This window comes from Entelurus aequoreus, linkage group LG23 (genome assembly GCF_033978785.1).
Source record: "Entelurus aequoreus isolate RoL-2023_Sb linkage group LG23, RoL_Eaeq_v1.1, whole genome shotgun sequence".
In the NCBI taxonomy this organism is placed as follows: Eukaryota; Metazoa; Chordata; class Actinopteri; order Syngnathiformes; family Syngnathidae; genus Entelurus; species Entelurus aequoreus.
In genome coordinates this window covers 18,293,560-18,311,059 of record NC_084753.1, presented here as the reverse complement: position 1 = coordinate 18,311,059, position 17,500 = coordinate 18,293,560, and the positions used below count along the sequence as shown (strand labels likewise).

At 37.1% G+C, this 17,500-nt stretch overlaps 1 protein-coding gene across 2 annotated transcripts in view; it reads right to left on the bottom strand.

The window, feature by feature from the left end:
* Window positions 1-17,500, bottom strand: part of jag2b (jagged canonical Notch ligand 2b) — a 174,049-nt gene that overhangs the window by 9,952 nt on the left and 146,597 nt on the right. For both annotated transcript variants that reach the window (XM_062033854.1, XM_062033853.1), the window contains 8 exons: window positions 17,377-17,490; window positions 11,307-11,423; window positions 11,115-11,142; window positions 10,554-10,639; window positions 7,157-7,270; window positions 4,089-4,204; window positions 1,228-1,494; window positions 1,027-1,158 (listed from right to left, as the gene is read on the bottom strand). In XM_062033854.1, the coding sequence (XP_061889838.1) occupies window positions 1,027-1,158; window positions 1,228-1,494; window positions 4,089-4,204; window positions 7,157-7,270; window positions 10,554-10,639; window positions 11,115-11,142; window positions 11,307-11,423; window positions 17,377-17,490 (974 nt within the window). The remainder of the gene's footprint in view (window positions 1-1,026; window positions 1,159-1,227; window positions 1,495-4,088; window positions 4,205-7,156; window positions 7,271-10,553; window positions 10,640-11,114; window positions 11,143-11,306; window positions 11,424-17,376; window positions 17,491-17,500) is intronic.

The window sequence follows — 17,500 nt, the reverse complement described above, 5'->3', positions numbered from 1 at the left end:
CTGTTGCTAACGACGCCATTGAAGCTAACTTAGCTACGGGACCTCGCCAGATCTATGATAAAAACATTAGCGCTCCACCTACGCCAGCCAGCCCTCATCTGCTCATCACCATCCGTGCTCACCTGCGTTCCAGCGATTGACGGAGCGACGAAGGACTTCACCCGATCATCGATGCGGTCGGCGGCTAGCGTCTGCTATCCATCTCAAAGTCCTCCTGGTGGTGTTGCTGTAGTCTGCCGCTAATACACCGATCCCCCCTACAGCTTTCTTCTTTGCAGTCTCCATTGTTTATTAAAGTAATTGCAAAAGATTCACCAACACAGATGTCCAGAATATCGTGGAATTTTGCGATGAAAACAGAGCTTTTTGTATTGGATCCAATGGGGTCCGAATACTTCCGCTTCAACCATTGACGTCACGTGCATACGTCATCATACATAGACGTTTTCAACCGGAAGTGTGGCGGGAAATTTAAAATTGCACTTTATAAGTTAACCCGGCCGTATTGGCATGTGTTGCAATGTTAAAATTTCATCATTGATGTATAAACTATCAGACTGCGTGGTCGGTAGTAGTGGGTTTCAGTAGGCCTTTAAGATGGAACCTTGAGGAACACCACTAGTAAACTAAAGAAGTTGAACAAATAATTCCTGGCTGTATATGAAGTAAACAAGCTACGGCAACACCTTAGTAATGTAAATCTCATTATGAAAAAAAATGCTAAAAAGGAGAGGACTTAAAGAGATGCCTTGAGGAATGCCACAGTTAAGTAAATCACAAGTTTTGACCTTAGTGTTTGCTAGCAAGGTTAAAATGTCAATGTAAGGCTTTTTAGTGTTTTTATGGTGGTCCAAGTTCCTCCAGCACTGGTGTTTTTATGATCTGAACTCAGGGGCCAGTATGGTGTCATTTCCGGGCCGGATTTGGCCCCCGTGCCGCCTGTTGACTCGGTCTGATACAAACGTTTGGAAAGCGTCTGCTAATCACATCTAAATGACAAGGCCAGGATGCGATGGCGTGACTTACTATGGCCACTTCCACAGCGTCCTGAGTGGAACGAGACAAGTCGCAAAGCAGCAGGAGATTGTGGTCTTTGGCCAAAGTCCGGGTGTCAGGAAGATACCTCAGCTCAAAGCAGATGTTCTCCACTGTGGTCCCCTGAGAAAGTATTCATCAGTGATGATGATGATGGGACGGGGAAATATGAGTGTACGATTAAGAACTCACTGGCGGGACTTTGTCTTTGTTGAAAACCAAGGTGACGCGGCCGCAGTTGTTGTCCAGGTGCCCGCCGTTCGGCTGGCACTTGGTGCTGGTGGTCTGTGTGAGAGCCAGCGACGTTCTACCCACCGAGCAAACCCCCCACTGATGGCAAGGAGGGGCGAAGCACGTCAGGTATCTGTGGGGAACACACTTCCGTCCGGCAGGGCAGGACTGCGCCGGCTGGTCCTGGTCTGATGACGGGAGGCGGCAGGGCCGGCGACCGCACAGCACCTGGGGTCAAAGGGTCAAATGAAGAATTCCGATCTGATCTTGTATGTTGACGTCACTATAACCGAGTTGATCTTTTTTTTAAAGGCATTAATTAATATCAATATTCATGTGAACAACTTAAATCAATAATAAAATAAAGAACACATTGCAATATGGCCTTAATTTCATGTTTATACATGCATATATATTTTATAGAATATGCTGCATAGAAAACTTCTATACCATGTGTACATTTGTATATACACAAATACATGTACGTACATTAACACACATACAGCAAAGACCTTCTCGTTTCAATGCGTTTTCTTTATATTCATGACTATTTACATTGTAGATTGCCACTGAAGGCATCAGAACTATGACACCTGTGAAGTGAAAACCATTTCAGGTGACTACCTCTTGAAGCTCATGGAGAGAATGCCAAGAGTGTGCAAAGCAGTAATCAGAGCAAAGGGTGGCTATTTTGAAGAAACTAGAATATAAAACATGTTATTGTTAAGTAACATGTGTTCATTCATAGTTTTGATGCCTTCAGTGACAATCTACAATGTAAATAGTCATGAAAATAAATAAAATGCATTGAATGAAGTGTGTCCAAACTTTTGGCCTGTACTGTACATATACATACACATAAATACATACACATATATACAATTGTGGTCAAAAGTTTACATACACTTGTAAAGAACAATGTCATGGCTGTCTTGACTTTCCAATAATTTCTACAACTCTTATTTTTTTGTGATAGAGTGATTGGAGCACATACTTGATTGTCACAAGAAGTTTGGTTCTTTTATGAATTTATTATGGGTCTACTGAAAATGTGACCAAATCTGCTGGGTCAAAAGTATACAAACAGCAACATACATGATCAATTTTGGTGACATAGAAAAGTGACAATCAAATCAAATTAGCTTCATGGCATGGCCTCTTAACTTCATGTGAGTGATTATGATTGACGACACCTGTTGACTTCTCTGAGTCCATTTAAATAGGGCTCATGTGATGCAGGCATCAGACTCGGTTATAAACGCGACGACGGGAATGTCAAAGGAACTCAGCACAGATCTGAAAGAACAAATCATTGACTTGAACAAGTCAGGAAAGCCACTTAGAGCCATTTCAAAGCAGCTTAAGGTCCCAAGAGCAACTGTGCAGACATATGCTCGTAAGTATAAAGTGCATGGCACAGTTTTGTCACTGCCACGATCAGGAAGAAAGCGCAAGCTATCACCTGTTGCTGAGAGAAATTTGGTCAGGATGATCAAAAGTCAACCGAGAACCACCAAAAAGCAGGTCTGCAATGAATTGGAATCTGCTGGAACGCAGGTGTCAGTGTCCACAGTCAAGCGGGTTTTGCATCGCCATGGACTGAGAGGCTACCATGCAAGAAGGAAGCTCATGCTCCAGAAGCGATACCTTAAGGCTTCTCTAAAGTTTGCTGCAGATCACATGGACAAAGACAAGACTTTCTGGAGGAATGTTCTGTAGTCAGATAAAACAAAAATTGAGCTGTTTGGCCACAATACCCAGCAATATGTTTGGAGGAGAAAAGGTGAGGCCTTTAATCCCAGGAACACCATGCATACCGTCAATCATGGTGGTGGTAGTATTAGGCTCTGGGCCTGTTTTGCTGCCAATGGAACTGATGCTCTACAGAGAGTACATTGGACCATGAAAAAGGAGGATTACCTCCAAATTCTTCAGGACAACCTAAAATCACCAGCCCGGAGGTTGGGTCTTGGACGCAGTTGGGTGTTCCAACAGGACAATGACCCCAAACACACGTCAAAAGTGGTAAAGGAATGGCCAAATTAAGGTTTTAGACTGGCCTTCCCAAAGTCCTGACTTAAACCCCATTGAGAACATGTGGACAATGCTGAAGAAACAAGTCCATGTCAGAAAACCAACAAATTTAGCTGAACTGCACCAATTTTGTCAAGAGGAGTGGTCAAAAATTCAACCAGAAGCTTGTGGATGGCTACCAAAAGCACCTTATTGCAGTGAAACTTGCCAAGGGACATGTAACCAAATATTAACATTGCTGTATGTATACTTTTGACCCAGAAGATTTGGTCACATTTTCAGTAGACCCATAATAAATCCATAAAAGAACCAAACTTCATGAATGTTTTTTTGTGACAAACAAGTATGTGCTACAATCACTCTATCACAAAAAAATTGAGTTGTAGAAATTATTGGAAACTGACATTATGTTCTTTACAAGTGTATGTAAACTTTTGACCACGACTGTACATATATACCTTTATTCGCCGACTTGTGATTAACAAATAGCATGAGTAATTTCACCGCATTACATTTTTTAAATGCCTCTGGACATCAAATTTAATGCTTTTAGATGCCAATTAAGGCCTTCATTTTTGCTAAATTTAATGACTTTCAATGCTTTTTAATGGCCCGCGGACATACTGTATTTCCACTTAATACTTCATCGGGGTAAAAAAACATTGATGTGGCGGCCATTTTGATCATTGTATCTAATTTATTAAAAAACATGTTCTAAGACGAATCATTGCATTCATATTAGTAATAACATTTCAGATGTTAAAAAAAACGACATGAAATCAAACTACCTTTGTGCAGTCCACTTTTCCGTTGCTGCAATGGCAGCTGTTGCACTCTTCCTCCCAGCGGCTGCCGTGTGGAAACTGCAGATCCACGTACTGACAAGACTTCCCAATACCTATGACTTAACATACAGGAAAACAGCCATCAAATATAATAATAATAATGATAATAATACTACAAATACATTAATCATCGTTATTATCATATGATTAAAATAAATCAATAAAATTGTATTATTTATAATAACAATAATACTAATTATTACTACTATTCTTATACTATTGTAATAATAATTCTTAATACAATTATATTAATAATGTCTTAATCAGGCCTATGCAAAACTCCAATTAAATTTCATAAATTTGAAGTAAGCTTTCAAACATGAAATAGAATTCAAATTGAAGGAAGTAGAATAAAAAATCCATGAATTAATAATTTTGGCGTATTCCAGAAGCATGTTTTACAGCATATTCCATACTGTTTTACATATTACTAAGAAATATTCATATAAACCTCATGTACTCTTTATATGTTCAGTTTCTTATATGTTTTAAGTATAATACATGGAGGTTTTTTTTACTCTATACTTGACATTATATTTTAATAGAAACACATTTTTTAATCAACTAACAATAATAACATCCTTTACAAAACATGATTTAATTTGACGTATTATCAACTTTCATCCAGCCGTCCATTTTCTACCGCTTGTCCCTTGTCGCGAGGGATGCTGGAGCCTATCCCCGCTGCATTTGGGCGGCAGGTGGGCTACACTTTCAAATAATGGAAAATGGTGAAAATATACTTAATTTCCCAGATTGCTTTACATATTTATATATGCTTTAATGCTTTTTTTCAAAATGGAGGCCATTTCTGTTTAATTTTAGTGTTTAAAAACTTTTTTACTTTTTTTTAATGAGCCAAAGTGACACCTTCTTCCTGTTACCGAGTATAAGTCGCTCCGGAGTATAAGTCGCACCGGCCGAAAATGCATAATAATAAGAAAAAAAACCATATAAGTCGCACTGGAGTATAAGTCGCATTTTTTGGGGAAATTTATTTGATAAAACCCAACACCAAGAATAAACATTTGAAAGGCAATTTAAAATAAATAAAGAATAGTGAACAACAGGCTGAATAAGTGTACGTTATATGACGCATAAATAACCAACTGAGAACGTGCCTGGTATGTTAAAGGCCTACTGAAATTATTTTTTTTTATTTAAACGGGGATAGCAGATCCATTCTGTGTGTCATACTTGATCATTTTGCGATATTGCCATATTTTTGCTGAAAGGATTTAGTAGAGAACATCGACGATAAAGTTCGCAACTTTTGGTCGCTGATAAAAAAAAGCCTTGCCTGTACCGGAAGTAGCGTGACGTCGCAGGTTGAAGGGCTCCTCACATTTCCCCATTGTTTACACCAGCAGCGAGAGCGATTCGGACCGAGAAAGCGACGATTACCCCATTAATTTGAGCCAGGATGAAAGATTCGTGGATGAGGAAGGTGAGAGTGAAGGGCTAGAGTGCAGAGCAGGACGCATCTTTTTTCGCTCTGACCGTAACTTAGGTACAAGGGCTCATTGGATTCCACACTCTCTCCTTCTTCTACTGTGGATCACGGATTTGTATTTTAAACCACCTCGGATACTATATCCTCTTGAAAATGAGAGTCGAGTATGCGAAATGGACATTCACAGTGACTTTTATACCCGATCCCACCTACAACTTTCTTCTTTGCAGTCTTCATTGTTCATTAAACAAATTGCAAAAGATTCACCAACACAGATGTCCAGAATACTGTGGAATTTTGCGATGAAAACCGAGCGTTTTGTATTGGATACAATGTGTCCGAATACTTTCGTTTCAACGATTGACGTCACGCGCATACGTCATCATACATAGACGTTTTCAACCGGAAGTTTTGCGGGAAATTTAAAATTGCACTTTATAAGTTAACCCGGCCGTATTGGCATGTGTTGCAATATTAAGATTTCATCATTGATATATAAACTATCAGACTGCGTGGTCGGTAGTAGTGGGTTTCAGTAGGCCTTTAACGTAACATATTATGGTAAGAGTCATTCAAATAACTATAACATATAGAACATGCTATACGTTTACCAAAAAATCTGTCACTCCTAATCGCTAAATCCCATGAAATCTTATACGTCTAGTCTCTTACGTGAATGAGCTAAATGATGTTATTTGATATTTTACGGTAATGTGTTAATAATTTCACACATAAGTCGCTCCTGAGTATAAGTCGCACCCCCGGCCAAACTATGAAAAAAACTATGTTGAAGAGGTTCATTTAGCCTACTAATGTGTATTTATAAATGGTTGATTTATATCACATAACATCACGTGACACCTCTGAGGAAGGCTGCAGAAGCAAGATAGCCGAAACTTGTCAGGTACAAAACTTTACCTTACTAGCCTATATAAATCAACCATTTATAAATATGAAAAAAACTGCCACTTATAGTCCGAAAAATACGGCTTGGCTGTACGGTAAACTCTTGTTTATTGCTATTAAATTAAGGATTTTCCGCAAGTGTGGAATAATTAATCATAAGTCAAATATTCTCCAAGCTAGAGCATAAGCAACCTGTTAAGTACCTTTTAAATACATTTCAAAACAACGTGAGAGCCCTCTAAACATACAAAATAACATCGACATAGTCACCTTTACACTCTTTTAATCAAATATAGTAATGCTGCCTGAGGCTAAGCCAATCAGTGGACAAGATACTGAACAGCCTGCTCGGATTGATTTGATCTCTTTTAGTGGCCAATGCTATTGTATTATTGATATTTATAGTACATTTAGACACTTGTCTGCTGGGAAATACGTAGAATATGCATTTGACAAGACATGATTAATTGCAATTAATTGACAAGATTAAATTAATTGCATTTTAATATGCAATTAACCTAATTACAGTTGAAATTATTCAAATGTATTATTTTGAAAATTCTAAATTTGTAATTTAGTTCAAACCTGCTCTAAATATGAGTATGTTTGAAAAATGAAATATTTATAATGATAACAACACAAAAGTATTTACACTCTTGACATCTGACTCCAGTTCTGCCAAGTGGACAAACGCAGCGGAAGCCGTTGATCTCGTCCACACAGGTGGCGCCGTAGGCACAGGGTGATGACTGACACTCGTTGATGTCTAAAAGAAATGTAGAAAGTTAGACAGAATGTTTGTTTTATGAGCAGGGATTGTAACCTGAACATTTCACAATATTCACGATTACAGTGGCCGAAGTTACCATGGTCATCACAGTATTGTTGAATGTGCTCAAAACGTACTTATACACACACTGACATCTTTTAACCATGTTTTATTTTTTAATAATTAAAAAATAGCGATTAGCACACTAGCCACTAGCTAGCTATTATAATTAAGAAACGCTCTAAAACCTTTAACATATAAACACTTAAATAACAAAAAATATGGCTCTTAAGAAGTCTAAAAATATTTCAAGTTTATTCTTCCAAGGAAAGCCTTATTTAAATATTGCACACATTGGTACCTCAACTTAAAAGTACCCCAACTGAAGAGTGTTTAAAGGTAAGAGCTATCTCAGGCAAATGTCACAGTGAACCCTGTAAGGTACGACCAAAGCATCTGGTCTTACTCGCTAGCATTAACGTATAGCTAGAAAACGACATAACTTTGTTGTCCATGGGAAGGAAGAAATAAAAGAGAAATCATCCAAATTGGTCTATCACTGGAAGTCTGCACCGGACTGAAGCAGAATGGGCCTAATGTCAGACATTTAACTGTGGAAATATAGTGAAGCTGCTGATGGTGTGTTTGACAGAGAAGAAGCTGAGAGGAGATAGTAGAAGTCCGCTCTCCAAGGTAGATGCTATATATTATTATTCCATTACTTCATAAAACTACTGTAGTTGTTACCAATACTACCTATTGGAATTTTTTTATCCATCATATCGTATATACAAGTTTGCTTTTCAATTAGGCTTGTAAGTTGAGATACTACTTGGACAGTACAAGTGTATTATGTGTTTGTTGTTTACTTATCGAAAAAATGGTCAACAGATTTCAGTGTATACATTTTGAGCACATACCAGCTAATGATCTAATAAAGATGGAAAAATCTTTTCATCTTGTAAAATTTAGTGGGTGCAGCTTATATACAGGTGTGCTCTATAGTCCAAAATATATATATTTTTTAACAATTTTTGAAATTTAGGAATTGAGTTAGAAACGGATGATCTGCATCAATTTAGTCACATGTCATCAAAGAGTAAAAATGCATTTCTTTCAATATGCATCCTAACATAAAGGGTAATATTAAAAAAATGATTGATAGTCCAACTCATACTGAGTAGTATACACAAGCTATGGAGATGATATCAGTAGAAAAAACTGCATTTAGTTCAGATAATAATGAGTCTCGTATTGGAATATGGGATCCATTATTTACATTTGTTTTAACTATTAAATGAACCTAAAACATGACTTATTTTATCTTTGTGGAAAATATTGGACACAATGTGTTATCAAACTTATGAGATGCGATGCAAGTGTAAGCCACTGTGACATTATTCTCCTTTTTATGTTTTTATTTTATTTTTTATAAATGGCTGTGATGATAATGTAAACGAGGGATATCTAATCACTGTTATGTTGGAATTCTTATTAATATTGATACTGTTGTAGTGCTGTACCGATACCAATATTTTGGTACCGGTACCAAAATTATTTTGATTATTTTCGGTACTTTTCTAAATAAAGGGTACCACAAAAAATTGCATTATTGGCTTTATTTTAACAAAAAATCTTAGGGTACATTAAACATATGTTTATTATTGCAAGTTTGTCCTTAAATAAAATAGCGAACATACTAGACAACTTGTCTTTTAGTAGTAAGTAAGCAAACAAAGGCTCCTAATTTAGCTGCTGACATATGCAGTAACATATTGTGTCATTTATCATTCTATTATTTTGTCAAAATTATTAAGGACAAGTGGTAGAAAATTAATTATTAATCTACTTGTTCATTTACTGTTAATATCGGCTTATTTTCTGTTTTAACATGTTCTATCTACACTTCTGTTAAAATGTAATAATCATTTATTCTTCTGTTGTTTGATACTTTACATTAGTTTTGGATGATACCACAAATTTCGGTATCAATCCGATACCAAGTAGTTACAGGATCATACATTGGTCATACTCAAAGTCCTCATGTGTCCAGGGACATACTTCTTGAGTTTATAAACATAATATACAGTACATTTAAAAAAATAAAAAATAAAAAAAGAAGAAGTTGTGATGCCAAAAAATATCAACGTAATCATATTATTATCGACTAGATACGCTACTGTACTTGGTATCATTACAGTGGATGTCAGGTGTAGATCCACCAATGGCGTTTGTTTACATTGTGACGCCGGTGAGCTACGGTGTGTAGTGAAGCATGTTTACCTATTCCTCGTCCTGCAGGGATGATACTTGTAAGAAACTTACTTTATTTGTCGCCATGGAGATGAGGATTAGTGATTTAGAAGTAGCTATACAACACTGCCGACTGGGGCTGGACTTTAGCCGCAAGCTAGCTAGGCATGTCTTAAAGCACCTCTTCTGGTGGGCGTTTGTGTTACAGCTTCACCTTTATCTTTAGTTTTTAAGCCAAAATGCGCCGTTCTACCTTTTCTGTCTACACACTGTCTGTTTGTAAGTACTCTGTGATTGTACGCTGCCAAACATGCTCCTCTGCTCGTAAAACCAACAATGACACGATGTGACGACGACTTTTCAGAGGCGGTATAGTACCGAATATAATTCATTAGTGTCGCGATACTATACTAATACTGGTCTACCGTACAACCCTATACTGTTGATATTATTTATTTTTGTTTGACTACTTTTGGATTGTTTTGTGTCATGTTTGTGTGTCCTCTCTGTTGATTGCTATTCTGAATGTTGCTGGGTCGGGTTTGGTTTTGGAATTGGAATTGTATTATTGTGTATCATTTTGTTGGATTGATAGAAAAAAGAAAAAGAAAAAAGAAACGGGATGAATAAGAATAGTTTTTTATTTAAAAACATATTGTGCACCCCCTATAAATAACTTGTCCTTTCCTAAGACGTGCGGCCATTGTCATCTGAGATTCCCGCAAACAGAAAGCTCAAATTTAAGCCGGACAGAAAAGGTGAAGACTTTCAGACCAAAACAAAGGCGAGAAGAAGAAGAATTTCAGGGTCACTGGTTAATTTGTCTCCTGTGGGCGTTTGTGTGACGGTGTGAGTACAGAGGAGGGGTGACCTCTGACCCCAGCGAGACGTTTAAGGACGGAAGAAAAAAAAAAAAAAAAGGTCGAGAGGGCGGCGTCGTCTTGGCTCTTGCATGTCGGCGTTTTTGTGTTTGAAGCGCGCGGCTGAGTGTGTTGCATAATGAGGCGAGCCCCACGTCGGTACTCACTGATCCTGCAGTCGGGACCGGCGAACCCGGGGGCGCACTCGCAGCGGAACCAGTTGACTCCGTCCACGCAGATACCGCCGTTATAGCTGAGGGACAGGGAGACATAAAAGATGATTAGATGAGGGGGCGTAAAAATAAAACACATCCTTTCCAGCTGCAACAAAGCACAATGTGTGTGTGTGTGTGTGTGTGTGTTGGGAGGGGGGGGGTTACAAAGCTCAATTCAACTCATCAATACAAGCTTCCACCTTTCAGATGCTAATAGGCGTGTCCACTGCCTCCCCTCATCCAACCCAGCATCCAGAAAGAAAAAGGACTTATGCACCCCCCACTCACCCCCTGCATTCACCACAGGGTAGTTGCCATTACTCCACCTCTCCCTGTCCCATTCAATTCCCTGCCCCGCGAGATTCCCCTTTGAGGCTTGATTTAAGGACAACTTCCACTCCTTTTCGGGAGTCCCTGCAACCCCCCCTTTGCGAGCCCGTGTGAAGTGTGGTGCAGGAGGGAGGAAGGGTGCGGGAGGTCGGACTACAGTGTGAGGCAGGAAGCGATACGCACCATGGATGAGGGTTGCAGTCGTTGATATCTGTTAAAGAAGCACAGGGGATATTGCGTGAAAACCCTCGCATCCCGTCACACGTTTTACCATGCAAGTTCGACCTTGATTTAGCGATAGAACTACACACGTGATGTACTGAGTACTTAAAAGTGCCAAAAAGAGCTTTTGGCTGGCCTGATAGAAAAACGTACTTTGGCCGCAGGTGGGACCTTCCCAGCCCTCTTTGCAGATACAAGAAAAGGTGTCTCCTCCTCCCACGCAGGTTCCACCGTTGGAGCACGGACTGGAGGCGCATGTGCTGTTCTTGGCTGGGAACGCACCATCCAGAGAGCAAAGAGTGTTTGTCAGAGAGGAAAATTTAGAACAAAAAATAAATAAAAAAATCACACACATACTGTATTGACTTCAGCAAGCTTATTTCAATCACTGGTAGTGCTGTCAAAGTTAACGCAATAAATAAATATATATATATATATGTATATATATATATATATATATATATATATATATATATATATATATATTAGAGCTGTCAAATGATTATTTTTTTAAAATCAGATTAATCACATTTTGTCATTTGTATTAATCATGATTAATCACAGGTGATAATTTAATTTAGCTTAAGAAAAGGCCCCAATATATCTGCACAAATGCAATTTTATTGTCACAATGTCATCCAAGGACAGTTTTAAATGTTTTACTCGGATGCATGCCATTTATTTGCACAAAACTTGGTAACCGTTTTATCTAAAGGTCTTTCAGGGTGTATTTTGGGGTAAAATGCTCTCATGTTGGTACTGATGTAAGCATTGATCAGATCACTGGCCATTTAGCGGTAAATACAATTACATGATTAATTTAAGTGTGTACATGATTCATGCAATAATGTTTTGGGATTAATCACATGAGTTAACTCGTTAATTTTGAAAAAACATATACAAATATACTGTATAAATACGTATATATATATAGGGTACACACACAGTACATACATATACACATACACATGTATACATATATGCACATACATATACGTGTATACACACAAACATATATACACATATATATATATATATATACAAACATATATACACATACATATATACATTTACACACACATATATGTACATACATACAAATATATAAACATACACACACACGTATATACATACATACACACAAACATGTATACACATACATACATACACATATATACACACTTATACTGTTTATACATACATACACAAATATACACACACATATACATACATACACAAATATATACATATATACATACACATACATGTATATATATATATATATATATATATATATATATATATATATATATATATATATATATATATATATATATATATATATACACACACACACACACATATATACAATATATACATATACACATACATATATATACATTGTCAGGCTTGTCACTGACAGTTTGGTTATGTTTTAGTTTTCCCTCTGTTTGTGTTTTATTTCCTGTCAGCGCTCTTATTTTTGTTCAGTTTCCGGCTTGCCTCCCTTAGCGCTGTTTCCCCTCAGCTGCGGCTGATTGGCACCTGGCCACACCTGGTGTCAATCAGTCGGCTGCTATCTATACCTGCCTTGCCTTCCAGTCAGGGCTGCAGTATTGTTTGCTGTATGCTGTGGACTGCTTGCTGTCTCCAGTTCTCCCTGTTTCTTCTATGATGTGAGCTATTCCCTGGTTCCTGTTTGCTGTTTCCTGCCTCCTGGTTCGTGTTTTACCAGCATTTTTTGGACATTAAAACCATGTTTTCCTGCACCAAGCCTGCCATCTCTGCATCTTGGGGTTTGTCACCACCACTTCCTGACATAATTATACACAGACATATATACACACATATATACATATAAACAAATATATATATTTTTAATTTCAATATAATTTTTTAGGAACACTAATAAAAAGTCACACAATGACTGTTATAATGCTAAAAATGATATGACAGACCACCTCAAAAAACGGAATAGAAGTTTACAGTTTTTTTACTGAATAAAACACCCAGAATATACATGAAAATAAGAATGTGGGATTTACAATATTAATTATGAACGATAAAACACTGAATATTAAGAACATATGAACATCGTTTGTCTTTTACTTCCAATATGACCTCCTCGATCAAGCAAAACAACTTAAATGCAATAAACATGGCAAAACATGAACACGATGCCTAAAAAAAGTGATTTACAAAAGTACACCTTCACTAATTGCTCAGCAATATTATTCCAAAGTAGCAGAACTATGTTGACAAAGAAAAGCCCCTTCACTGTTGACTGTGAAAATTCCTTGCACCAACAGGCAATGTGTGCAAAAGAACAATTAAACCGAGGCTCTGTGTATTCATCATTAGCGAGAACGTTTCCCAACTCCAAATAAACACAGCCTACAAACACTGGCGGCCTTTAGAGTAGCAGTGGTGGTAAATAATGTTTAAATGAGTATTTGTATACACCCGATTATGGCCGTAACTATCATTGAGGACACCGACGTCATGTCCTCTGTACCTTTTAAGTGACAAAAAGAACATGATATGACTGGCTGCAAATTTACTTTGCTGTGCATCACCTTACGGGAGATCATCCTCTCTCAATATACAATATTTGGTCATTCCCAGCGTGCTACAAGTAAGTCCAGATAAGGTAACGCAATGAAATCCACTTTTACAGTAAACATAATTCAATCCGATCCGAAATGTGCTGTCAACATAAGGAAAATCGGAGTAAAACCGTTCCGCTCACAGAGATAGAAGAAATGTTGGCAAAAATTAGATGGGAAGGGGATGGGAAAAATGGAGAGTGACACAGAAAGAAGTCCAGCACAGTGCACCACGTACACTAACTGTAGTGAAGATTCGTTTTAACAATGATTCCATTCAGAATATGAAGTTGCCGATACGATTCAGGGACAATATTAGTTTATTCATAACAATAAGAATCAGATTCAGTGGGTTGAAATCTATTCAGTAACTTTTTTAGCAAAAAAAAAATTAACCAATGTGACTGAAAAAAAAATACTGAATATTCAATAAATTACACTTCTCTCTGGGTGGCTGGCGCCGTACTCTGGCTCCCGCACATACTGGGAGTCAAATATATTGTACATACAAATACACATATATACTCACACACACACAATTATTCATACATACAGGTATACACGCGCACACATAGGTACCTACGCTCCCACATACAGTACATACTGTATTTTTCTTACTATAAGTCGCAGTTTTTTTTCATAGTTTGGCCGGGCGTGCGACTTATACTCAGGAGCGACTTATGTGTGAAATTATTAACACATTACCGTAAAATATCAAATAATATTATTTAGCTCATTCACGTAAGAGACTAGACGTATAAGATTTCATGGGATTTAGCGATTAGGAGTGACAGATTGTTTGGTAAACGTATAGCATGTTCTATATGTTATAGTTATTTGAATGACTCTTACCATAATATGTTACGTTAACATACCAGGCACGTTCTCAGTTGGTTATTTATGCCTCATATAACGTACACTTATTCAGCCTGTTGTTCACTATTCTTTATTTATTTTAAATTGCCTTTCAAATGTCTATTCTTGGTGTTGGGTTTTATCAAATAAATTTCCCCAAAAAATGCGACTTATACTCCAGTGCGACTTATATGTTTTTTTCCTTCTTTATTAGGCATTTTCGGCCGGTGCGACTTATACTCCGGAGCGACTTATAGTCCGAAAAATGCGGTACACAAATACAGTACATACCTACACACTCAAATTTCGTACATCCACACGCACACTCACTGTACAAACATACATATACACATACTGTACATATACATTCACTGTACAAACATACATATACACATACTGTACATATACATTCACTGTACAAACATACATATACGCATACTGTACATATACATTCACTGTACAAACACACATACACATACTGTACATATACATTCACTGTACAAACATACATATACACATACTGTACATATACATTCACTGTACAAACATACATATACACATGCTGTACATATACAAGTACATATACATGCATACACTCATGCATATATTCACGTTTCATCAAACATATTAACGTTGTTGCCCTAGGGGAAACTAGGTAACACATGGCACACTGACAAAGCTTAACCTATTGTTACTATAACAATCTACAAGGTTAATATAGTTGGAATCTCTTTCTTCCCCTCTGCTTTTTTATGTATTTGAAGTTATCATTACATACTGTATATGTATTGTTGCATTTGAACAGTTGTATTGTTGATAATAGAGGTAATTATTGTTATTATTCATTATCAATAGTGCTATTTCTATTGATATTTCTATAGCTCCATTTGTAGTGTAATAATGTCAATTGTCATTTCGGTATTATTTATTTCACTAACTGCTTCTTTGCTATCACTTTTACCAACATATCTGTACATATCCTATTTGCTGATGTTCTGTTGTTGTTGTTGTGTTTGCTGTTGTCTCTCTGTCTTATCCCCCTCTTGTCCCTGCAATTCCCCCCGCCCCGTCCTCCTTTTTTTCTCTTTCTATCCCCTCCTGCTCCGGCCCGGCTGCACCAAATAATAATATAAATCCATTTATAAAGTCAAATACAAATAAGGCAACAAGAGAAATATGCCACACTTCTCTTTTGTAAAGAAAATGTGTACAGCAACTATATGATTTGCCTGACAGGACAAAAAAAAAAAAAAAAAAAAAATCTTATTTTTTTCTTGCAGATGGTTTAAAAAATAAAAATACTTTTTGAAACCAGGAGGTTCCAAACTCCCCCTTAGTTTCAAAGCAAAACAATTACACCTGGCAAAACATGGTAATGCTAACGAGAGCGAGACGTTTGCTCCAAATAAACCAAAACAAGTGTCAGTACTTTGGTTTTGTGGCAAAAGGCGTTGAACAAATGACTGCACGCTGCAAAGTTTGTTTGAAAAAGACAGCAGCACAACAAACTTATTTCAGCTTCTGAAACCGAAGCATGCAGTCGAGTGCGGGAAATGCAACTCTTTACGAGGCCAACAAGACCACAACAACAAACAAACTCCGGCTAAAAAGCAACACACAACACTAAATATCTTGTCTTTGCAGTCTATTCAATTGAATATGGGTTGAAAAGGATTTGCAAATGATTGAGTTTGAGTTTGAGTTTTGAGTTTATTTCGAACATGCAAGCATACAACATGATACATCACAATTTCCAGTTTCTTTTCAACATGTTCGAAAAGGAGTAGGAAGAAGCAGAGCTTATTTAATCCTACCCCCTTTCTTTACATAACAGTTGCAAAACTTTTTGTTCACTTCCTGTTCACAATTTTTTCACAATAAACTCCATAAGTAATCACAATAAAAATAAATAAATAAATAATAGTAAGAATTTAATAATAATAATTGGTGAAGTAAGTCATATTTCATATGATGAGATAAGTAAGATTACTTTAAGAATGAATGAATGGATGGATGAAATAAATTGAGAATGTTTGTCATGGTTCTTCTTCTTTGTACTTTGTAAACACTTTAAGTTTGAAGAGTTTCTTGAAGTGTATCATATTAGTACATTGTTTGATTGCTTTGCTTAATCCATTCCATAATTTAATTCCACATACTGATATACTGAAGGTCTTAAGTGTTGTACGTGCAAACAAATGTTTTAAATTACGTTTTTCTCTAAGATTATATTTCTCCTCTTTTTTTGAGAAGAATTGTTGTATATTCTTGGGTAGCAGGTTATAGTTTGCTTTGTGCATAATTTTAGCTGTTTGCAAATTCACTATGTCGTGGAATTTCAGTATTTTTGATTCAATAAATAAAGGGTTTGTATGTTCTCTATATCCAACATTATGTATTATTCTAACTGATCTTTTTTGTAACACCGTTAATGAATGAAGTGTACTTTTGTAATTATTTCCCCATATTTCTACACAGTAGCTCAGATATGGTAACACTAGTGAGCAGTAGAGAATATGAAGGGATTTTTGGTCTAGAACATGTTTTGCTTTATTCATTATTGACGTGTTTCTTGTATTCTGTTTTTATTTACCATTTACACAACGTGCCAACTTCACTGGTTTTGGGGTTTGTACTAGTAGCCGATAGCCTACCATATTTACCTTTTGTACTGGTTTTGGGGTTTGTATATTTAGAGCGTGCCGCGGGCCGTTACAAATGTAGCTGGACATCTCCGGTGTAGAACATCCGAGAAGTCTTACCTGTGTTGCACGTGTTTCCTCCCCATCCAGGGGGGCAGGCACAGCGGAAGGTGTCCCCGTGGTCATGACAGGTGCCTCCGTTACTGCAGGTGGTGGCGTCACACTGACTCTCGCCTGTCCCACA